Source organism: Sus scrofa, chromosome 6 (genome assembly GCF_000003025.6).
Source record: "Sus scrofa isolate TJ Tabasco breed Duroc chromosome 6, Sscrofa11.1, whole genome shotgun sequence".
NCBI classification, from domain to species: Eukaryota; Metazoa; Chordata; class Mammalia; order Artiodactyla; family Suidae; genus Sus; species Sus scrofa.
In genome coordinates, this window is record NC_010448.4 from 125,963,289 (window position 1) to 125,989,007 (window position 25,719).

The following is a 25,719-nucleotide window of genomic DNA, read 5'->3' on the forward strand; positions in this document are numbered from 1 at the left end:
CTTTATTTGGAAGCTGCTGAAATAATCCAGGTGAGAGTTGGTGATTGCCTGAACTAGGGTAGTTTACATTGAAGATTGTGTGAAGTGATTGGATTTTGAAAGTTATGTTCAGAATATAGTTTTATACACTACCTGTTACTGAAAACTTTTAGGTTAAAAGTAAAATTGTTTTTATATATTTCTGATGTTTTTGTTTTGCCTGATGAACCTGTCTATTGTTACTCAGTGATTAAGACATTTTATATTTTCTCAGCTGAATAGTTCCTTAATAGTTTCTGATAATCCATCATTTCTTCTTATATCTATGCCTTCTTTGTGAAAACTATGGGGATCATTTGAGTGCTGTTTCCTTTTCCCTGACCCCAGGAGTGATAGTACTGTACCAGCAGTCATCACCTTTAATACATCCCTAAATAAGTGTTTAATAATATCAAGGTGATATCTACCCACGATGACTTACCTCTCTTCTGATCACTGCGGAAGACAGCATTCCAGTCTACTCCTGGATTCTTGATAGTGTCTTATTTATTTATTTATTTTTTAAATAAAGTCCATGAGTTCTTGAAAAGAAGGTCTATTCTCCAATTGTTGGGATACATCATTGTACATAAGTCACTAGAGCAAGCTTATTCATTGCATTGTCGGAAACTTTAGTACCTTTGCTTAGTTTTTTTTTCTGCTTGATGTGTTAAAAAAAATTAGGGTAGCCCCCCCCATCAGTTTCTCCTTATCTTTACTGTTGGTGTTTGCTTTAAGCATTTCGAAGCTATTTTATTAGACGCATTGAAGTAAATTGCATACTTCTATTAACTCTCTTTATAATCTATTCATGCTTTTTAAGCCTTTAAATCTGTTTGATACTAATGGAGCTTTGTCCATTTGAGAATTCACAGGGATACTTTTCAGTTCTTTCCTTTCAGTGTTTCTGTGGCCTTATATTTTAGGTTTGTAACTTAGAAACATCATATAAGTAGATTTTGTTTGTTGATCCAGTTCAACATTGTTGCCTTTTAACTAAAACTTTGACTCCCTTTGCTTTTATTGTGATCAGAGCTATTTTAGATTTATTTCATCATTTTATGTGGTACTTTTTATTCTTTATATATGTGTGCATGTGTGTGTTTGTGTGTATGTATGTATTCTTTTCGTGTCTGTATTTGACTGGATTCCCTCTCCACCCTCCATCTGTACCCCCATCTTAGAAGTTACATTGTCCTTATCAATCCCTTTCCTGAATTATATATATTTTAACATCTTCCTTAACTTTAAATCTGACATAATCAGATTACCCTCCTCCAACACAGTATACTTCTTTACTTGTATATAATTTTTACCCAGTAATTTAGCTCTATCTTATTTAACCTTCAAACTAGATAATATTGTTGTATATAATCATTAACTATATAGATGTACTTAACTGTATCCTTTTTCATCATTTCTTCTTATATCTATGCCTTCAATATCGGATTGTTTTCTTTTTGCCTGTTTTAAAATTTTAAAATATTGCTTATTCAGACGAGTTTAAAAATTTACGTATTTCCTCTTTCACAAATGTTTTTAAATTTAGCTCTCCCCTTTTTATGCTCTGTAATTTTTTTTTTTTTTTTGGCTTTTTAGGGCCGCACCCCCAGCATATGGAAGTTCCCAGGCAAGGGGTCGAATTAGAGCTGCAGGTGCCAGCTTGTGCCACAGCCAGAACAGCATGGGATCTAAGCAGCATCTGTGACCTATATCTCAGCTTGTGGCAATGCTGGATCCTTAATTCACTGAGCAGGGACAGGGATAGAACCCATATCTTCATGGATATTAGTTGGGTTGATTACCACTGAGCAATTGCGGGAACTCTGTAAATAATTTTTTAATGAAAAAAGTGTCAAATGAAGTACATGTATTTTCTCTTTAACTATATACATCACTATTATATACTTTTATAAAGTATAATATCCTCATGTAGTCAAATGTAAACTTTATGCCTAGATTCCACCTATTAAACTCAGGGATTCAGTCTTATATTATGGCTTTCTGATTGGGGTGTTTCATTATTGGGTTTTTAAATGCTACACATTTAAAATGCAGGGAAAAAATTTTAGCTCTAAAATTGGAGCTAAGATTCTCATTGCCTCTAAAAGCACTGACATATTTACTTTGCAATAACAGCCTCTTATTATTGTTCTAATTTAGTTTTTAAGTACTTCTCCTGCATTGAAAAGTCTAATCCATTGATCTCTACCCCTTTCTTTGTTTAACAATGCCCTTCAATATTTGTTTTCCTCTGAATGTAGCTTTTATCCCAGGGCTGATAATTTTCATCATTTTTTACTAATACTTTTGATTTCTTTTACAAAATCTCACACCTTGATAAGCCTAATTAATTACCTGATTTCTCTATGCTTGAATGTTGCTGAAGAAATCACCTAGTTTAGCAGGCTAGTATTGCTGTAAGTTCATGACCACAGAGGTCAGGCGGGCACTCCCTACTGACTGCCTTCTTATATTTCTCTAGATGGGTTGCTTTCCCCACTCTGCAGCAGCTCTTTCATACCTTTTCTATTATTCTTCACACCTTGCCTCCTGTCTCTAGCTCACAATTATGCCTCATACTTAATGGAAATAAATAGAAGCTATTAGCTAAGAAGGGCCTCAGTTTTCCATCACCAGATTTACAGATGAATCTGTCCCCATACTTTACTTCTGTTTTCTTACATTGAAGAAATATAACTCCTTTAAAAGATATGTTCTCTTCTTTTCCAAATATTCAGATATGTATTTAAAAATTCAGAAGGAAAGACAAAACAAAACATTCTCCTTTACTACCACATCCCTCAAAATAGCACCTTATTTTCTTACGTCCCTTTGTGATCAAGCTTCTCAGAGGAGTTACTTATACATCCTGATTCTCCTTCTTTTCTTTCCAGTCTTTAATCCACAACATTCTGGCTTTTGCTTCCCATCATTATATCAAAACTTATTTTGCTAAAGTCGCAAATGACTTTAATGTTTGTGGTTGTCCATGCTTTCAAGTTCTTCCCAGCATTATTCAGCAAAGTAAATGACTCCCTTCTCAAAAAACTGGCTCTTTTCATGGTTTGGATGATACCATGCATCCCTTGTTTTCCTCTTCACTTCTCTGGCTGTTCCTTCTCAGTCTCCTTTGTCAGCACTTTCTCCGCTGCTTGACATCTTATTGTTCCTTAGGGTGCTCTTCTTTTCTCAATTTATATTCTTGCCCTAGGCTGTACCAATAAACTCAAATTTATATTTCTAGAACATTTCTCTCATCTGAGTTTTAGATTCATATATCCAAATACCTACTTGATCTTCGTTGTATATCTGACAGGCATTTCAAATTTAATATTCCAAAATATAAATCTCTCCCTGCACTCTTTCCTGATCCTTACTTGAAATTTCCATCTGTGTTGTAACAAATCAACCCATTTGCTCAATCCATAAACTTGGGAGTGATTGTCAATTTTCTTTCCTTCCTGTCATCAGCAAGTTCTATTAGTTATCCTTCCCAAATATTTTAATAATTTGTCTACTTCTCTCCATTTCCACTTTCACCGTTCACTCTCCTAGACTATTATAATAGCATCCTAACCGATCTCAGGTCTATACTTCTCAGAGAAACTGGAGTCTTTTTCAGAAAATGTAAAGCAGACCATCTCACTCTCCTGCTTAAGATCTTTTGTCAAGTATCGATTGCTTTGAAAATAAAATCCATACTCAGTACTGTGACCTTAAAGGTCTTGTACAAGTTGATCTTTGCCTACCTTTTACCCTCCTTTCTTTACTTTAGTGTTCACTATATTTCAGCTACATTGAGCCTTTTTACAATTCCTTGAACAGTCAGGTTCAGGGCCTTTGTACATACTATTATTTTGGTCTTTCCTTAATATAACATCTTTATTGCTGCCTATTCTGACCTCTCAATCTAAATTATTTCTATGACATTCTTTAAGGCATCTCTCCTCCACCAACTGTTAGCTTTTCAGTAGGGCAAGGAACTCTGCGAACCCTGCCGTCCTTAGCCTCTTACATATTGCCTGGTTTAAAATAAGTATCGGAAGGAAGGATGGAGTAATAGAGGGATAGACTAATGCATGAAAATTCAGTCTGTTGCATAGATATGTAGGTGACTGATAGGCAAATGTAGACTCTTTTTTCCCCTTTGTTAATAGCAGATGGTGATAAAAATTTATATACATTTCTTTCAGCAAGATCTGTGTACCTTCCTGATATCAAGAGCCTGCAAAAACTCAACACTGGCTAATTATTTATACTGGTATGTGAAATAATTTTTTTGTGTATTTTCTCATCACTGTTTTGAACTATTTTTCCTATACTGTAAACAGTTTAAAATAAGGTATAAGCAGTAATCAAAAGCCCAGATGCAGTATATATATCTAACTGTATTCCTTTGCAACTGTGCTCACAGAAATGCCTGTTAACACCACTGTTTCTCTGCCTTCACTAACTTTCCAGGATCTAAGATAAAACTGGGTAAGGTAATGAGTTTTTTCAGTTTGATATCTATTTGCCTTTTATGCTATTTAAGTAGCATAAGTATGGATACTGCATTATCCTTTAGGACTATGTATTTTTTCACATTATTTACTAAAACATTGGAATCATGCAAAAATAGAAAGTTAGAATTTGTAGTTACTTATCTTACAGGTGAGGAAACTGAAGCAGAGGCATAATGTAACTGAGATTGGTAAAACCTAAACTAGGATTAATTGTTTATCTAGCATTTTGTCATTTACTGAGTATTTTCAATGACCTTTTTTATTTTTCTTTGTGAAATTAAATAGGGCAAGTGTGAGTATCTCTATTTTATATGAGAGCAGATTTTCTGAGTGAGTTGAAGGAAAGAAAGAAACGAAGGCATAGAAAGGTTAACTGACTTCCCGAGACACAGTTAATATGAAGCATGACTCCTTTTGTCTGTCATAGACTAAAGTATAAAGAACAATATTTGGTTTAATCACTAGGATTAAACTCTAGAGAATAAAGCCTAGGAGAGCAAACAAAGGTCAGAGCCAGCCGGGTAAGCTCTACCTGAAGCTTCCTGCAGATTTGAGAGAACATTTTTTTAAACTGCTTGAGAAATGTGGTATTTTTTAAACTGTGAAATGATCTCTCATCTAATCTTATTGCTCGGTTTACTCTGTTTAACAATACAAATTAATAGATATCAATTCGGAAAGATAATTGCTTTTGAAGAATAATGAGGCATTTTGCTTTCCATGAGGAAATTAAACCAAGTACTCTATTGTTTTAGACTGAGTTTGGAGAAACTATCCTGCAGATCAAGTCAAGCTTTAACTTCATTTTCCAATTCTCCATAGTGTCATCCTAGATAATTTCCTCGAGGCCAAGAAATAGGTAAATCAATCAAAGGCCTTTTTAATAAACACATGTGTCCGTTATTTACGTAACAGGTATTTTAGTTTTAGCTTTATGATTTCCACTGAAGAAAAACCACTATAAACAATCTTAACTAAGTCAGTCATTTTCCCCTCCTTTAGAACCTGTGATTTTTTTTTTTAACCTCTTTTGGCCTAAGTAGCAGGAAGAAAAAGAGTTATTTGCTTTCACTTTAGTAATTTAATATAGTATTCATAAAACTACATTTCTATCTCAAAAACTTTCAGTATGTCTTTGAAAATACCCACAAAATGTTTTGGCTAGTTGCTAATCACCATTTTACTTGAAAAGTTTACTTAGAAATCCTCATATTACCAAATTGCTCCTATATCGGTTTTTTTTTTTTTTTTTTTTTTTTTTTTTTTTTTTTTTTTTTGTCTTTTTGCTATTTCTTTGGGCTGCTCCCACAGCACATGGAGGTTCCCAGGCTAGGGGTCGAATCCTATATCGTTTTAATATAACCTCTTGCTTCCCAATGTTCTCCATATTCTAATCTGAATTCTGTTTGTTTTTTTTACTTTTCTTTGCTCTTTAATAAAACAAGAGCTGTTACTTTTTTCCACTCTCTTCCATAGAATTCCATGAATTCTGACATGGAACCATAAAAGCAGTAGATTTTAGAAAATGTATTTCATAATATTACCCACATTGACAGAATATAATTCAGAAGGAAAATCTCCAATTTCTTTTTTTTTTTTTTTTTTTTTGTATTTTTGCCATTTCTTGGGCCGCTCCCACAGCATATGGAGTTTCCCAGGCTAGGGGTCGAATCGGAGCTGTAGCCGCCGGCCCACACCAGAGCCACAGCAATGCGGGATCCGAGCCATGTCTGCGACCTACACCACAGCTCACAGCAACGCCGGATCCATGACCCACTGAGCAAGGCCAGGGATCAAACCCGAGACCTCGTGGTTCCCAGTCAGATTTGTTAACCACTGCGCCACGATGGGAACTCCTCCAATTTCCTATTTTATTGTCATATCACAGGTCTCTTTATTCATGCAGTCTTTTATCCGTATCCCGGTTAGAAGTACTGACAGAGCAAAGGGTAAAAGATGAAAAAAAACTCTTCACATGTGACTGTATGCTAACTTTTGTGTACCTAAAAAATTTATTTCAACTATTTCTAGCAAGGAAAATGGAAAAAGTCTTTTATGGCCAACAAAAAAGTAATTTTTCTTATAGTTAAGGTATCCAGAACCTACCCCAAGAAGCCAGTTGGAAAATCCCGAGAAATACGAGAGTATCATCTTCCTTCCTTTCTCCTGCTCTTCTTCTCTCCCACTTTCCTCTCTTCCTTTCCTTTCCTTCTTTCTTTCTCTCTCTTCCTCTTTTTTTTTTTTTTCTTTTTATGGCCACACCTACAGCATACGGAAGTTCCCAGGCTAGGGGTCGAATCAGAGCTGTAACTATCAGCCTACACCACAGCAACAGCAACATCTACAAACTATGCCACAGCTTGCAGCACTTAACCCACTGAGCGAGGCCAGGGATCAAACCTGCATCATCATGGACACCAATTATCAAGTTCGTAACCTGCTGAGCCACAACAGGAATTCTCGGAGTGTCATTTTTCAATGGCTCCTTAATTAGAAAACAGTTTTTAGATTTTATAAAATTGAAACTGCTTGCATATTCAAAGTACACTTTAATTTACCCATGATTCCAGAGTTCCTGTGGTGGCTAAGCAGTAATGAACCTGACTAGTATCCATGAGGATGTGGGTTCAGTCCCTGGCCTTGCTTAGTGGGGTAAGGATCCGGTGTTGCTATGAGCTGTGGTGTAGGTCGCAGGTGCAGCTTGGATCTGGTGTTACTGTGGCTGTGGCATACCCTAGCCTGGGAACTTAAAAAAAAAAATTACCCGTGGATCCAATAGACTTCATAATGAGGAGAGAAAAATGTTATTAACTGATTTAAGGAAAAAACATTACCTATTAAACTTCATAATGGAGAGAAAAATGTTATTAACTGATTTAAGAAAAAACATTACGTATTAAACTTCTGAACTAGTGCTAAAAGCATACTTACAGAATCATCTCAACTCAGTGTTCATTGGTGAAAGCAACAAGCAGAATCCATACTCCACAGAGTCACTTTATGAATGAGGGACTGATTAAAACTTGTATAAGGGAGTTCCCGTCGTGGCGCAGTGGTTAACGAATCCGACTAGGAACCATGAGGTTGCGGGTTCGGTCCCTGCCCTTGCTCAGTGGGTTAATGATCTGGCGTTGCCGTGAGCTGTGGTGTAGGTTGCAGACGTGGCTCGGATCCCGAGTTGCTGTGGCTCTGGCGTAGGCCGGTGGCTATAGCTCCAATTAGACCCCTAGCCTGGGAACCTCCATATGCCGCGGGAGCGGCCCAAGAAATAGCAACAACAACAACAAAAAGACAAAAGACAAAAAAAAATAAATAAATAAATAAAAAAATAAAACTTGTATAAGTGATAACCTATACTCAGGTTGAATTTTTTCCAATATGAATTCTTAAGTGTATATCTTACTCACTGTTGTTGTGACAAAAATTTCCTCATAAAAATCTAGGTGAATAATTTGAAGGAAAAATTATCTTTTTAAATATAAGTACTTACAAGCTTCAGGTATTTAAAATTAAGATTTTTATATCTATCTTAAAATTACTTACTAAAAGTTCTTTTATAGATATTTTTATTTCCTTGTAATATTCATGGAACATTTGTTTTGGCTCAGAATTTATAGTCTAATCACTATTACAAGAGTTGTGTGTACATATACTGAGTATGTGGTGTTTAATATTATGTATACTTTGGACTTTACTATTGACCAGATTTCACTGTAAAATTTGAAATTAGTCGAGATAGAATCTTTGATATCTTACTTCAAGTAGGAAGAGTTTTTGAACTATTCTGAAAGTACTGAACAGTAGGAAACCTGTTAGATGAACAAACTCCAAGAGGCAACAGTTTCTGTTCAGAAAGAACACTTTGTTTTCTCCATAGATAATAGACAAAATACAGCCCTAGCTCCCAGTCTCATAAGCAGTCCATCAAACTTAGACTTGATTTGTGTTTTCCCACCATGTCTCTGATTCATTGAAGTAATGGAATGTGCTGTGTCTGTTCATTCTCTGAGGAGTAATTGTTTTTCCCATATTTACAGTCTGCATATTACATATTCAGAAATACTTATGGGGAGAAAAAGCTATTGATGTGGACTGCTGTTTTGATAGGCACAACTTCTATGATTGTACAGTGAAAGTATGAGAAGTAATTTCAAATAGTTGACTTAAAGTGATCATTCCCTTCCTTTTGAATGTGGACAGATCAGTATAGAAATATTAATCATATGTAACAATTTATATGTCTCTTAGTCTTATCTTACACTATTATAACAAATGTATTAAAATACAAATTTTCAGTGATTGTGCTATTTCCTTTTGAGCATATCGAATTTCCTTTTTCACTTGTTCTCTTACCATTGATTTAAACAGTATTTCTGCCAAAGCTGAATCCTTAGGGATCTATAGTGGTAAGACAATCCTTTTAAAATGAATAGTGTCAACCTTTTAAACCACAGAGGGGAGTTATAGTCTCCAATCTGTAAAATGTTGGACGTCAGGATCTATAAATCGTTCCAGGTTTTTTTTTTTTTAATAGCCATTCCAGTATGTTGAAATTGAAAGTAAACTTTGGGTGCTTTGACATGTTTTCCTATAACTTTTAAGGCCTTTCAAAGTAATAAAGGTTATTTACCTCACAAAATGAAATTGCCAGGAAACAGGTAGGCTGATGTCATTATATAGTGGGTACCCAGGCAGGTTTGTCTGTATTTCTACTTGAAAATGACAGGTTTCAAGGAAATACCTTAGAGTGCTTTGTAAAACCTACTTACTACTGTGAACTGAGAATTCAGAAATGACTCAAATCTAGGTCCTTTAGTCTTGATCTGAATTTATCCTTCATTTTGGAGATAACACTGTCATTTTTATTTTAGATGGACTTTCTTTGCATCAGAACTTTGGCTTGAATAATTTTGAGAAATGTTTGATGTGTGACCTTTATCACACAGCTGTAGCCATTGTGTTTACTGAACAAAGCAATGGAGCCTGTATATTGTGGTCATCTGTATTGCTCCTTTAGAAAGGAGTTTGCTGGGTAAACACAGGAAAAGACAATGTGTATTCTGAGGTAATGGAGACCATCAAGGACTTTTAAGAGTTAGAAGGATATGGATTAGATTTGAATAGAACTGTAATGACAGTTTTATAGTTTAGAATCACTGTCTGACAATCTAGGTTGTTTCCTAAAATAACCTAACATCCTGGAATATCTTGAATAGGAAATATGAGTTTATCTTAACTGTCCTTAGCTTATTCATCTAGAACAGAGCTATCTGATGAATCTTTCTCCAGTGATGGAAATCATCATGCTATACACACAGGTACTGAGCACTTAAAATATGAATCGTGTGAAAAGCTGAATTTTAAATTTTGTTTAACAAATTTTATTTTAACTAGCCATATGTGTCCTGTGGCTATAAGGCTTTCTTGATTCAAGATTCAAGAATGCTTTCTTGATTTTTTTTTTCTCTTTAGGGTCACACTTGCAGCACATGGAGGTTCCAGTGGTCGAATTGAGCTGCAGCTGCTGGCCTGTGCCATAACCACAGCAATGCCAGATCCAAGCCACATCTGTAATGTGTACCACAGCTCACGGCAACACCAGATTCTTAACCCACTGAGCGAGGCCAAGGGTCAAACCCACATCCTCATGGATATTAGTCAAGTTCGTTACCGCTGAGCCATGACTGGAACTCCTTTCTTGAATTTTTGATTTAGAACTCTTATTGAGAACATAATATGTTGGTTTAGTGCCTCGTACCACTTTACAGAAAATTCTGAGGACTTCCAGAACACCTGTTTTTTATCATGGTATAGCGTCACACTGGGAAGTCAAGAGGAGATGGCTCCTAACTTTTATCAACTTTTAAAATATTTTCTAGGTATGAGACTGTATTACTAGTGTCAAGGACTACTAAAGATTTTTAAGATATGGAATCTAATGTCAGTTTTTTCATAACTCTGAAGGGAGCTATGAGTAAACATGTGAAACAGTGATGAGCAAGTTAATGTTTATCACACAGGTTGTGTGGGAGGCTGCCTATTCTAGGAAGTCAGAGAAGGGTTTGCAGAGACTTCCTGAAGAGATGGAGTTTCACCTATATTTGAAGGTGGATAGAATAAGGAGAGATGGAGATGGAAAGGTGTTTCTGGACAGTACTGAAACATGATCAGAAGCACAAAGAGGGTATATATGAAGGGTAGTTAGAGAGTGGATCTAACTGGAGTGTGAGTGCGTAAATTGGGCATAGTGGTAGTTTGAACCAGAAGCTCTGGGCCACAGAAACTGTTTAGGAAGCTATTAATGTCTTTGTCGATATATGTGGGAGAAGATGAAGGTAGCTTAAAGAAGAAAATTTAGGATGATTATATTGATCAATAAAGGGTTTGTTTTTGGAGTTGGAGACATCAGATAAAAGCTGTTATCTGGTTGATTCCAAATGGACTGGCTAGTAATACAGAAATATTATAAGAAGCATTTTGTAAGAAAAAGCAATAGAGTCCAGTGAATAATTTTTTTTTGTTTTTTTGTTTTTGTCTTTTTGCCTTTTCTAAGGCTGCTGCCACGGCATATGGAGGTTCCCAGGCTAGGGGTCTAATTGGAGCTGTAGCCGCTGGCTTATGCCACAGCCACAGCAATGGGGGATCTGAGCCGTGTCTGCGACCTACACCACAGCTCACAGCAATGCCAGATCCTTAACCCACTGAGCGAGGCCAGGGATTGAACCCCCAACCTCATGGTTCCTAGTCAGATTCGTTAACCACCGAGCCAAGATGGGAACTCTAGTGAATAATTAAGAATAGATATTTGAAGTGGGGGAATGTGAACTAAGTTTGGCTCTAGATACACAGACCACAAATCAAAGACAGTGCTGGTGATAGTTTTAGGTAGAGCCTATGTTCTTTGGTTGGGTTACAACCTCACTTCTTTTTTCATATAGTCAAGTGATTCAAACATTTATGTTTTCAGCCTGACTTTTGAGAAAGCTTGAATTTGAAAACCCTGCCATATGAGAATTTCTAGCCTGAATGTATGTAATATTTGATAGTACTTTCAGCTAAGTTAGAAGAATAACTCTTTTAGTCTGATGTCAGTTTTAAACATGTTCAGTTAAAAATGACAAGCAATGTCTTGAAAAGGAAATCTGCTGCTTGAAAATTCGGGCAGATGAATGTAAAAGCCAGCCACATAATGAAATATAAAATTAGGGCTTAGATATGAAAAAAGAATGTATATTCATATTTTGAGAATTATCAACATTGACATAAATAAATTCGTAAGAATATAGAGTCATTCATTCAATCAATAGATTGAATATTATGAGCCAGGCATGGAAGTGCTGAGGGTATAGTGCAAACAAAACAGACAAGTAAGCTCTCTGGTCTCATGAAGTTTACCTTCTAGATGGTTAAATATTTTCCTTCCTGAAAATAGTATAAAAGAGAAAAATAAACCCAGTGACTTGAAATTTAACTATCAATTAAGGGGGTTGAAAAGTTTCATTGTGTTTTTAAAGATGAAACAGTAAGCTTTTTAAAGCTTGGTAGAAGAGAAAGAATTCTTCTGGCCTAGGGAGTCCAGAGTCCAAGGTTCTGATTTCAGCTCTTCAGTCAACTAATTGTGCCACCATGGACAACATATAGCAACCTCTAAGTTTTGCTATTGATGAAACAAGCAAGTTTCAAACTACAAATCATGATCCCTTGAAATCAATTTTAAAGGCTTGCAATCTAACATTTGTTGTTTAAATAGAACAGAGTAACAAGTATTAAAATATTCATAGAGTATTGCTTTGTGAACATTTTTTTTTCAGTTTTATGCTTCTGTGTGTACACATGTGGCTGTGTGTAATGAGTTGTGACATAAAATGCGTTTCTTAGTCTGGCTTGTTCTAATCAAAACAGTTGGAAACACAGATTAGATAACCTCTAAGATCTAAGCCAGATTATTATGTGATTATATGCATTGTATAAGTAGTTCAGGTTTAAGAATATGTTCATATTTTTTAAAAATTTAGCTAGCTAAAACCATAGTTTTATGATGGAGAAATTGAGGGTTATAAATGGAATGTTGATAAATGGTGAAATTGGATGGGAATACAAAAATTAAGATTTTTATTTTTCAGAGATACGTTAATGAGAAAAAACTTTAATTTTCAGAATAAGACAGGCTTATGTAATAACAAAATTATTATGTGGATTTTGAAAATATTTTTGTTCATGAATTACCTGGTAGATTTGTGAGTTTATATGATTTCTGAAGATGTTAATGCTCTACGTACCTCATGAAGCATTAGGAGAAAATGCTCATTTTGATGCCATTTTTAGAAAATCTAGGATATTGTACATATTAAGACATTACTGTTATTAATTTACCTTTTATAAATGGTTATATATGTTGTTCCTTAATTTTCAACTTTTAAAGGAGTGATGATAAAATGTTTTGTTACTCCCCTTAATTATTTTTGCAAATATGAATTTATTTGTTTTAATGGAAAGGCATAAATATTTACAGAATGAATATGAGTTTAATTTCACATTTATATGAATGACTTAACATATTTTTAAGGTATGTGATAGTAGAATGTGAAGATCAAGATACTCAGCAGAGAGATCCAAAGACCCATGAGATGTACTTGAATGTAATGAGACGATTCAGCCAAGCATTGTTGAAGGTAAACCCTTAATGTAGGGATTGGCAGACACTGCTTGGGCCAGATATGGCCTCTTGCCTCTTTCACCATGCCCTATGAGCTAAGGTTTTATTAATTTTAAATGATTGGCAAAAGTCAGAAGAAGAATAATACATTGTGACACATGATATTTATGTATAATTCACATTTCAGCAAGTAAAATTTTATTGGAACTTAGTCATGTTCATTTGTCTTCAGATTGTTTAGGAACACTTTTGTACAGCAGTGGTTATTCAGTAGCTTGAATGGAAACTCTGTGGCCAGCAATACATAAAGTATTTATTCCTTGGCCCTTTCCAGAAAGTTTTTGACCCCTGGTATAATAAAATACACCTAGACCTGAAACAAAAAACTCATCACTTAGGCAAATAAAGGAGAAATAGCAGTTCCTGTTGTGACATGGTGGTAACAAACCCTAGTAGTATCCATGAGGACTCGGGTTTAGTCCCTGGACTTGCTCAGAGGGTTAAGGATCCCGCATTCCCATGAGCTATGGTGTAAGTCTCAGGGGTGGCCCAGATCCCGCAATGCTGTGGCTGTGTTGTGGTCCAGCAGCTGTAGCTCCGATTCAGCCCCTAGCCTGGGACCTTCCATATGCTTCTTGTGCAGCCCTAAAAAGAAAAAAAAATGACTAGTTACATTTATGGAAACCTGGCAATGGTCATATTATAGATACTTTTATATAACTTGTACTTTTGCTTTTACAGTTTCTACAGATACATAAGCCATTTTTCACCAGGTATTCCTGTGATTCTTAAGGCAATGTCACAGTTCAACCAGCAGAGGGAGTAGGGACAATGAAAAGCTGTCACAGCATTAATGTGATTTGCTGCAGAAATGTTTTTACTTCAGAGCATCTTTATCTGCTGTGTCGTGTTTCATTTAAGTTTTCTTAAAAATTTAAATCTCATCTTTTTGAACTCTAAAACTAAACTTTGGTATAGTTCTTAGAGCTCAGAGATTCTCTGTATTTAACTGATTGGCAAATAAGCAGTTGGTCCTGTCCTCTAATCTCAATTCTGTCATTTATAGCCTTTGTCATCCTGTGAGAAAATATCAGTTTCTTTGAATATAAATTTTCATCTTTGAAATAAGGATAAATAGTATTTGCTCAGCTTCCTTCATCAATGTAATTGGGGAAATTAAAAATGTTATTTTATAGTATTTTATGAACTAAGAATTACTACATTAGACTTTATAGCATTTAGTTTTTATAGCTTCTGTTTTACTAAGTAAGCATACTATAATTGCAATTTGAGAGGTTTGCTTTTAAAAGTGTATATTTAGTTCCTTGAAGATAGTATTATTTCTGTCATATGCCCAGCACATTTCGAGGATGTGATAGGCTTCCAGATATTTTTTTTTTAGGGCTGCACTTGCGGCATCTGGAAGTTCCCAGGCTACAGGTCCAATTGGAGCTATAGCTGTTGGCTTACACCACAGCCACAGCTATGCAGGATCCAAGCCATGTTTGCAACCTACACCACAGCTCACAGCAACACTGGATCCTTAACCCACTGAGTGAGGCCAGGGATCAAACCTCCATCCTCATGGATGCTAGTCAGATTCATTTCTGCTGAGCCATGATGAGAATTCCAGGCTTCCAGATATGTATTGAATCATTGAGGGGAATATATTTTGGGTGTATGAATTCGTTCTTGTCACAAGGTTGCATGTAGAAAAAAAGTGCAATTTTTGATAGGCTGTTATTTGCTGAAGACTCAGGTAATTTTCAGCTGTGGAAGAATTTGCCATGTTTAAAATAGCAGATTCCTCATTATCTGTGAATAAGATAATTTTTTTTCAATTTTACTTGGTATTGAAGTGTTTAGCTATTAGAAGAATAAGTAAAGGTCACCCATGGTATTGAGGAAGTCCTGATCATTATTCTAGAATTAATTTTTCTTTCTTTTGAATTCCTCCTTCAGGGTGATAAATCTGTCAGAGTTATGCGTTCGTTGCTGGCTGCACAGCAGACATTTGTAGATCGACTGGTGCACCTAATGAAGGCAGTTCAACGTGAAAGTGGGAATCGTAAGAAAAAGGTAAACCTGTGAGCATTGCACCCTGTTTATGACTAATAATGTCTTGGTATCATAAAATACTGAGTTTTGGTACTAATTCCTTAGTTGATATATTTTATGAAGTTCTTATCATGTAATTACAGGCATACCTCGGGGATATTGTGAATTCAGTTCCAGACAGACCATTGCAATAAAGCAAATATCACAGTAAAGCGAGTTGCTTCGGTTTTTTGGTTTCTCAGTGCATATAAAATTTAGGTTTATACTATACTGCAGTTTGTCAAGTCTGCAGTGGCATTATGTCTTAAAAAGTAGTCTATATAGCTTAGTTAAAAAAACTTTATTGCTAAGATATGCTCACCATTATCTGAGCCTTCAGAAAGTCATAATCTTTCTGTTGGTGGAGGGTCTTGCTTCGGTGTCGATGGCTCCTCACTAATCAGGGTGATCATTCCTGGAGGTTCGGGTGACTGTGCCAATTTCTTAAATAAGACAGCAATGAAGTTTGCCACATCAATTTACTCTTCTTTTCATTAATGATTTGTTTTCATTGTGGCGTGCAGTGCTCTGTGATAGTATTTTACCCACAGTAGAACTTCTTTCAAAATTGCAGTCACTTCTCTCAAACCCTGCCACTGCTTTATCAACTAACTTGGTATAATATTCTAAATCATCTGTTTGTCATTTCAACGATATTTACAGCACCCTCACCAGAAGTAGATTCCATCTCAAGAAACTACTTTCTTTGCTCATCTGTAAGAAGCAACTTTTCATTTGTTTTATTGCGTTTGCAGCAATTTAGTTACATCTTTAGGCTCCACTTCCAAGTCTAGCTTTCTTGCTAGTTACTTCCTCCACCGAAGTCTTGAACCTCCAACAGGAACGTTACATTCTAAGGGTAGGAATTTTTATATTCACCACTATATCCCCAGAACCTAGAAAAAGTGCTTGGCACATAGCAGGCATGTAATACATTTTTATAGAATAAATAAATATTATAACCTAAAGAAGTACAATGTGAAAAGAGACTAGTTACATTCAGAATGAAAGCTTTAGGAGTTCTCTTGTGGCACATCAGGTTAAGTATCCCTCGTTGTCACTACAGTGGCTTGAATCACTGCTGTGGCATGGGTTTGATCACATGTTCTTCAGTGGAACAGTTAAGACATTCACATTTTATTAGATTAGCTATTTTATATGGGCATGGTTCGTGATACCTCAGATCAATTTAATAGCAACATCAAAGATCACTGATCACAGCTCATCATAACAAGTATAATGAGAAAGTTTGAAATATTGCTAAAATTACCAAAATGTGACATGCAGTCACAAAGTGAGCAAATGCTCTTGGAAAATTGGCACTGATGGTCTTGCTTCATACAGGGTTGCCGCAAACCTTCAATTTGTAAAATGTAATGCTTGCAAAGTACACTGAAGTGAAGTACAATAAAAATGAGGTATGCCTGTTATTAGTAATAGGAACGGTTAGAAGTACTGATTATGTATTGATGTTCCTTTATAAATTTTTATATATTGATTTTATTCTCACAGCACCCTTGTAAGTTAATTACTATTATTATCCCATTGTAAGGAAAAGTAGGTAATGGGAGCTTAAATAATTTGCCATATGTCCTCAGGTAGTAACTGTTGGAGTTGGAATTTGTACCCAGGCTTTCTGAGTCCATATTTATATGTACAGTGCTCTTCTGGCTCTCATTTTAGGGTCTTAACATCTTAAATTTTTTTTTTTTTTTTTTTTTTTTTAGGGCCGCACCAGTAGCATATGGAGTTCCCAGGCTAGGAGTTGAATCAGAGCTACAGCTGCCAGCCTGAACTACAGCCACAGCCACAACAATGCTGGATTTGAGCAACCTACACCTCAGCTCACACTGGATCCTTAACTCACTGATCAGGGCCAGTGATCGAACCCACATCCTCATGGATACTAGTCAGGTTCGTTACTACTGAGCCACAACAAGAACTCCCTTAAAATCTTTTTGACATGGAAAGAACCTCTAGGAATTATTTAGAGTAGAATTCTTCTGAGAAAAAGAAGATCCAGAGTAACATGCCCATAATTGCAGAACTGTGATAGCATCTGGCAGTCTCTTCTCATGGCAGGTACATTGATCTTGCCCTCAACAGGGTGAGGTGTCTATTTGATGAGAATAGATGAGTATCTGTTCTTCATATGTCATTTTTCCTGATTTTTAGCCCAAATGATATTAAGGATTCATTTGATATCTTCTCTTTACTAATCTCATAATTGGAAGATCTTTCTTAGTGACACATTTTACTGTTCTTCAGAGCTATGAGAGGAAACTGGAGTCAGGAATTTAAAGGCAAGCAATCAGGTCTAATAAGAAATCCTAGCAGAGATGTGTGCAAGGAAATGTTAACAAGGTTAGGAAACAGGAAATAGGCTGAAGAAAAATACATTTTTATTGAGTTGACATTTTCTTTGTTTTTAGAACAATCACAAGCCATGGTTAAATAACTGTGTTCCTGGAGTTCCCATCGTGGCTCAGTGGTTAACGAATCTGACTAGGAAACATGAGGTTGCGGGTTTGATTCCTGGCCTTGCTCAGTGGGTTAAGGATCTGGTGTTGCTGTGAGCTGTGGTGTAGGTCACAGACACGGCTCAGATCTGGCATTGCTGTGGCTGTGGCTGTGGCCGGCAGCTGCAGCTCCAGTTAGACCCCTAGCCTGGGATTCTCCATGTGCTACAGGAGCAGCCCTAGAAAAGGCAAAAAGACAAAAGCAAAAACAAAAACTATATTCCTACTGTTATTTCTCCTAGAGCCCATCTCCAGAGGTGTCTGTATGTGAAGCAGTGTGATCCTAAACGCCCACTAACAGAAGGAATGACTGTTCTTGTCACTGTCAGTTTGGGGCATATATTTAAACCAACACAGTTTGTTCTTGTGTGACATGTTCTTCTGTTCACCACACACTTCAGCCTCTGGCTACATATCAGTTTTCACTGTTTTGGAGGATGACTAGCTACCTACTTGAGAGATAACTTATAGTCCTCCAAAATTTTTTTTTCCTACATACCCTATGTTTTAAGTCAGTCCCAAATTGTCAACACTGGCTAAACATCCTTTAATTTTTTTTTTCATGATATCATAAAAGACAAAATTTATTTACACAGTTTTACTAGAAACAAGCCCTGGCATAACAGAGAAATGCCAAGATGGCTGTCTCCATCATTTGTGTTACTCTAAGGAATAATGAAATGACTACAGCTAATAATTTAAAATCATATGTAGTTTTTTTCTGTCCCTCATAATGCAGTTGGGAAAGACACAGCCTTGTGAATGCCACAGTGTGAGATATGTAAAAGGGGATCTGTGAGTTAAGTATCCCATGGTAAAACAGATGATAATATTATTGCTACCTTCTTTCCTTTACTGATCTCATTTAGGGAAAACTTTCTTGATTGAGGTCTCTGAATCTAAATATTTGAGTTCTAATAAAAATGCATTGATTCTAGACTTAAAAAATAATAATAATAAAGCTTTTTTTTTTGCTGCAGTTGAGACATGTGGAAGTTCCTGGGCCAGGGATCAAGCCCATGCCACAGCAGTGATTCAAGCCACTGCAGTGACAACGAGGGATACTTAACCTGATGTGCCACAAGAGAACTCCTAAAGCTTTCATTTTGAATGTAACTAGTCTCTTTTCACATTGTACTTCTTTAGGTTATAATATTTATTTATTCTATAAAAATGTATTACATGCCTGCTATGTGCCAAGCACTTTTTCTAGGTTCTGGGGATATAGTGGTAAATATAAAAATTCCTACCCTTAGAATGTAACGTTCCTGTTGGAGGAGAAAGTTAACAAAATAAGTAAAATATATAGTGTCCCAGATAAGGTTGTAAGCTGTGGAGGAAAACAGAATAGAAAAAGAGACTTTGAAGTGCCAAGTTTGAGTATTAAGGCTGTGTTTCACTTCTCAATGGAATGAGTGGTCAGGAAGGCCTCACTGAGAGTTGATAACTGGACAAAAGCCTGAAGCAAGTGTGGGAGCAAGCTATGTGAATATCTAGAGAAGACAACAAAAGAACAAGTACAAGGGCCCTGATGAAGCCAGAGGAATAAGAAGCACAAAGGCCCTGATGTGGGAACATTTGAGAATTAGCATATTTGATCCAATTTTCTTGCTTTAAGAGCAAGCTCACCTTTAAAAAAAATTGCAACACTCTTCATTCACAGCTTTCAAAGGATAAAGTTTGTCCATTTGAAATTGAATAGATGGGCTTGGTTTAAACACTATAGATGCTGCTAAATGACAAAGCCGTTTCATCATGACTTGAATTTCTGTTTCTGTAATCTTGGTTCAGTGCAGTATGGGTGTGAACTAATAAAAAAAAAATGATATCTTAGAAGAAGTTTGATCAGATAAGAGTTACTGAACAGTAAAATCCTCCAAGTGAATTGAGTTTACTTTCTAAACCCAAAACATGCAGTGGAGCAGCTAGTGGAATTCTTAATTAATATTTGGTAATGTAAAACTAAGCTTCAAATGAAATTATAGTTTCTCTTTGTGACTTCACAGATCCTTTGAAAATGGAAATTGAATCTTTATGTCCAACTTGAATATATTCCTGATTCTCAGTTGCAGCAAGAGCAGTGTTCCTTAACCTTGTGAAAGTCCAGCTTTTCATAGGTCAAGGAGTTGCTCCTCTTAAAGCATGTTGCTGCTTTTGTCAGGTGGATTATAAGTGCTTGCCTCTCACACATACTATCTCTATTATATTATGTTATTTTGCATATTTTATGGTGTGTTGCAGATATTTTAAAGGTAATTGAAGTTCCCCCTCTTTCGCAGTGAGTTAAGAGTGGCTCAGGTTGCTGCAGAGGCATGGGATTGATCCCAGGCCCAGCATGGTGGGTTAAAGGATCTAGTGTTGCCGCAGCTACAGTGTAGGTACCAGCTGTAGCTTGGATTCAGTCTCTGGCCCAGGAATTTCCACATGCCACAGGTGTACCCCTAAAATAATAAATATAATAGTGAAGTTAATAGAATCAGTCTTTATGTCTTTTCTATATATTTTAAAAACCGCTTTTCCATTTTCACTTAATACTTTCAAACTTGTTCTCCTAGAATGAGAGACTACAGGCATTGCTTGGAGACAATGAAAAGATGAACTTGTCAGATGTGGAACTTATCCCATTGCCTTTAGAACCCCAGGTGAAAATTAGAGGAATAATCCCAGAAACAGCTACATTATTCAAGGTAATTATAGTGGATCTTTAATGTATATGATTAGACCAGAGACACTACCTCAAAAAAAGATACCTTTTTTTTTTTTGTCTTTTGTCTTTTGTCTTTTTAGGGTCACACCTGCAGCAAATGGAGGTTCCCAGGCTAGGGGTCAAGTTGGAGCTGTAGCTGCCAGCCTACACCACAGCCACAGCAACACAGGATCCTAGACTTGTCTGTGATCTACACCACAGCTCACGGCAATGCCAGATCCCTGACCCAAGGAGCAAGGCCAGGGATGAACCCACAACCTCATGGATACTAGTCAGGTTCATTAACTGCTGAGCCACAACAGGAACTCCTAAAAAAAGATACCTTTTAATTATCAATATATTTAAAATCTTTTTGCATTACCAATAGGCATTTTTATATGAAATGTATAAAATATTTTTATACCTCTGGGTTGTTTTTTAATCTTTAATTCTTTGAACTATTAATCAGAGCCACACCTGCTTTTTTCCATGTAAACTTTTATTTAAAAAAAAAAGTTAAATTGCAAACTTAGGCATTCAATTCACAATTTCTTAGGGTTACATGAGAGTCCCGGTTAATCTTTCAAAATTTCTCAATCTGATATCTGTTCCTATGACTTAATTTTTTTCTTTTATTCTCTCTTTAGTCCTTAATAGCATGCCAGGCCTTCTTTTGGCTGGCCACCACTTTGACAGTTAGAAAGAACGGGGGACAGCTGCCTTCTCTAAGCCTGCCGATGGGCTGAGTGTCATTATTTGTGATACATCATTATCTGCTGGGCATCATATCGAAAGGTCTCTGTAGACATGGTGTTTTAGGTCTTCTGATTCTAAGGGTGGAAAGCCAGAAGTTGCTTTGGGATATTATTTTGTATCAGATAAGAAGGGGCTCATAGAACAACTTGGGTTTATAAAAAGGTAGGTAAATACAGTAAGACATAGTTCAGATGTTTTTTTAAAGGTTGTATTAAGACAACCTATGGCAGTCCAGCTTGCACAACTGAAACATGAGTTTCATAAAATAGTACTTACCCTTACTGCATGTTATAGGCTCCGATAGTTTCTGTTATTTTAAAAATTATTCTATTGCATTAATTTTTAAATGTTGTTTGCAACCTATTTAATTGGTTTTAAAACTCATTATTGAATTTTAACTTTCAATTTGAAAAATGCTGGTACAGGAGATTAAATGCAGATAATTCTTAGTTCATGTTTGCAGTCCACTGGATGCTAAAATATAATAAAGAACTTTGCATAGATAGGGTTTATAACAACTGATGTTCCTTTGTGCTAGAACTCCCAGATAATACCTCCTTCTAATATTTTCATTCCCTAAAGACTAATTAAGAACAGTGACTCAGGGAGTTCCCGTCGTGGCGCAGTGGTTAACGAATCCGACTAGGAACCATGAGGTTGCGGGTTCGGTCCCTGCCCTTGCTCAGTGGGTTAACGATCCAGCGTTGCCGTGATCTGTGGTGTAGGTTGCAGACATGGCTCGGATCCTGCGTTGCTCTGGCGTAGGCCAGTGGCTACAGCTCCGATTCGACCCCTAACCTGGGAACCTCCATATGCCACGGGAGCGGCCCAAAGAAATAGCAAAAAGACAAAAAAAAAAAAAAAAAAGAAGAACAGTGACTCAAAAAGTTAGTTTTATCTTTTTTTCAAACAGATGAAGAAGAATATTTAAGACATAGATCAGGAGTTATAGGAGTAGGATATAAAATCTATGATATTTTTGTTAAGTGGATTCTAGACTCATTTTTTTCCTTAATTAATTTTATAATTATGTCTTATATACACAAAGTAACTGGTCAAAAGAATATCATGGGACATCTTTTTAATTGTAACATTCAGTCCCAATTTTTTTCTTCCAGACCTTATTAAGTATGTGGACATTTTTGAAAATTCTGAGTTGGAGTTAAGGTTTAATGATTTGGGACATTTACTACATAACTAGCATAGCAATTCTTAACCATTTTGGGGTCATGGATACCTTTAAGTATCCAATGAAAGTGATGGATTGGACACTATAGAAAGTAACCTTGTACATACAATGAAATGTCTGCACACAGTTGTAGGGGACATCAATGAATTATCTTTTTATGAGCTCCTTGGAGCTGAAAAGGTTCTAGAACCAGTTTTTGGTATTTTTAAACAGTATTTTGTAGACCTTAGCTTAAGAACCAAAGCTAGATCTCCATGGGGAATTAACCCCTTAAGGCACTGGGATTAGTGCTTAGTTTTCCTGTCAATTGCTGGGATTAGATTTCAGAAGAAATCTAAATTTCACAATCAGATCTGAATCTGAAAAGAGAAATTACAACAAATAGCCTCTTGCTATCATTCATCTTTAGGAAGATCCCTTCCAGTTGTTCTTGAACTTTTGTGAGCTAAGATACAAGGTAATTTATAAAATATATTTTTGCCTCAGGTGATAAAGGATACTGCAGATTTATGACTTAGAGTTTCAGTCTACTAGAGGTTATAAGTTAGAAACGTATATTCTTTGAAGCATCTTTGATGCCATTTCCCCCAAGATTGTATAGAAGAGTTTTCAAATATATAGCAAGGTTGGAAGACTTTCACAGTAAACAATGATAGACCTACTACTTCTATTCTGTTATAACATTTTACTCTATTTGCTTTTTCACATGTCTATTCATCCCTCTCCCTGATACTTTTTGTGCTATTATTTCTCATGGCCTGTATAAAATAAGGTTATTATAATTTGTTTTCTTTTTCAGGCTGATTTCTTTATTATAAATTTCTTCACATTTCCATCTTATATAATTCAAAAACAATGTTTTTATTCCCAGAGTGCCCTTATGCCTGCACAGTTATTCTTTAAGACAGAAGATGGAGGCAAATACCCAGTTATATTTAAACATGGGGATGATTTACGCCAAGATCAACTTATTCTCCAAATCATTTCACTCATGGACAAGGTGAACATAACTTTATGTTGGTAGGGAACATTTTTTCATTTTAGAATCTTTGGTTTAGTGGTTATGCTGTACATGGACACAGAACTATTTGTAATATCCAGGTACAACCCTGGAAAGCTGAACAGTCTCCACTTGATCCTGAACAAATTTAGTTGTTTGTACACTGCAGGATGTCTCTTATGATGAGTGTAAAATGAAACTGCATGTGTTCCTTTTTATAAACAGTTTCCCTAGTTAAGTTCTCTTAGAGTTGGATTTAGTAATTTTCTTCCTTTTAGTCATTAAATCTTCTTTTTAAAATTCCATTTCTGTCCCTGACTTTTAAAGCAACATATTTATCCTCATTTCCTTTATGACCAGAAAGGCCTACATAAATCCTCAAGAAGAACCCTTTCTGTTCATTGAAAACTGACAGTGATTTGGAAAAAGATAGAAAAAAATTGGTGTATCACCATATAAAGTGCTTAATCCATTTATTTTGATGATTAAAGGTAAATTACCTAATTGATAAGTAGATCTTAAAGTTTACCTTCTGAAGCTCTGTGGTATTAAACTCCTGTAATATTTGCCTGCAAAAAGTTAAATTAATTAACTTAAATCTTAATTTAAGTTTACCTTCTAAATATATTATATTAAATTGCTATAATACTTGCCTACAAAGCTGTTTCATAATAATCTTTACATTTGGCCAATATATGTTTTGATCTTAAGCTGTTGCGGAAAGAAAATCTGGATTTAAAGTTGACACCCTATAAAGTATTAGCCACTAGTACAAAACATGGTAAGTTTATTTTATAATGTGTCTAAATTTAAAATTTAGACACTAAATTTATTTCAGTGTCTAATGAGTCTGTTTTTCCTTTTTTAATTAAAAATTATTAAGAATGTCAGAGATTGAACTCATTTCAGTCTGGCCACTCCCAAAACTTTTTGATGGTTTAATTCATCTTCTCATTTTCCTCTGAGAATGATCTTGTTAAAAGTCAAATGTGTTCTTTTATGATTCTACATAATTTGATTTACTAGCTTTCTTTGCCTTAGCTTAGCTTACAAGTTCTTGTATGCTGTGATATACATCTGCATCTGTCTCTCGCACCTCTCTTTTTGACATTCTCCCTCTTCTTCTTTGGCTTAGCCATACCAGCCACTTTCCATTTTTCTCAAATGTACTATGCTCTTTTCAGCCTTCTATGATCATTATTTTTAACATCCTTTTTTCTAAAGCTTTTCTTATTAACCTTTACTATACTTTAAAACATTGTTGTCCTCTGATCCCTCTTGTAACATAGGTCTCCCTATACCATTTCCTTTAATAGTACCCTTTCATTCACAGTGTTTATCCTAATAAAACTTGTAAATTTGTGAGATCTTTGAAGGAGGGGTCAAGGCTATATTTTTGCTTACCTGTCAAAGTTCATGTACATAATAGAAAAACTGTAAATATCTGTTAAGTGCATTAATGCAGACTGTTCAGTATTTGTGATATAGGAATAAATGAGACATTTCTTATTGAAAGAAATATGCAGTCTCCTAATTTGCATGCAAATAATTATAATGTAAGGCTTACTAAACCCAGATTATGGTTGTTTATGATCCTGAAATAGTTTCCCTAATTCAACTTTGATTTTTTTTTCATGGATTTATAGCTTTATACTTCCTTTCTTGGACCCATACTTACCAGACTTACTTTTTTTTTTTCTTTGTTCTCTTGTCTTCTGTCCTCTTCCCCCTCTTTTTGGCAATTTTAGGGACTTATACCTCCCTCTCGTTTCATTTCCAGGGAATGGCAGAAGATGGAATATTACACAAAGAAAGCCAATGAATGTAATTTTAGGGTTAGATGATTGCTATTCCACAATTCCAGACTCCTCTTTTTTTTTTCTTTCTTTCTTTTTTTCTTTTTTTTTTTTTCAGCCACACATGCAGCATATGGAAGTTCCCAGACTAGGGGTCAAATTGGAGCTGCAGCTGGGGCCTATGCCACAGCCACTCTTAACTCACTGAGCCACAACGAGAGTGTCTGGATTTCTTAAACTGATTTTAAATTTAAAATGCTTTTAATTGACATATGTTATAAAACTATAGAAAGAAGAAAATTTTAGGACAGAATTAAGAAGCCTAGCCTATTACTTTGTGTTCCTTGTGTATAATAATAGAAATTGGCTGAGTGACATTCAGATTGTCAGCTTAATTTTTTAAAAAAGTTTCCTTATATTTCCTGTGATGTCAATGCCAGTTATGTACTAAATGTAATGTTTATAGAGCTCTATAAGCTTTTAGTCGTGTGGTG

At 35.6% G+C, this 25,719-nt stretch overlaps 1 protein-coding gene across 2 annotated transcripts in view; it reads left to right on the forward strand.

The window, feature by feature from the left end:
- The window catches only part of PIK3C3 (phosphatidylinositol 3-kinase catalytic subunit type 3), a 148,156-nt gene that overhangs the window by 72,691 nt on the left and 49,746 nt on the right, over positions 1-25,719 (forward strand). For both annotated transcript variants that reach the window (XM_021093598.1, NM_001012956.2), the window contains 6 exon segments: positions 4,215-4,282; positions 13,093-13,198; positions 15,145-15,261; positions 20,354-20,485; positions 23,301-23,429; positions 24,141-24,210. In XM_021093598.1, the coding sequence (XP_020949257.1) occupies positions 4,215-4,282; positions 13,093-13,198; positions 15,145-15,261; positions 20,354-20,485; positions 23,301-23,429; positions 24,141-24,210 (622 nt within the window).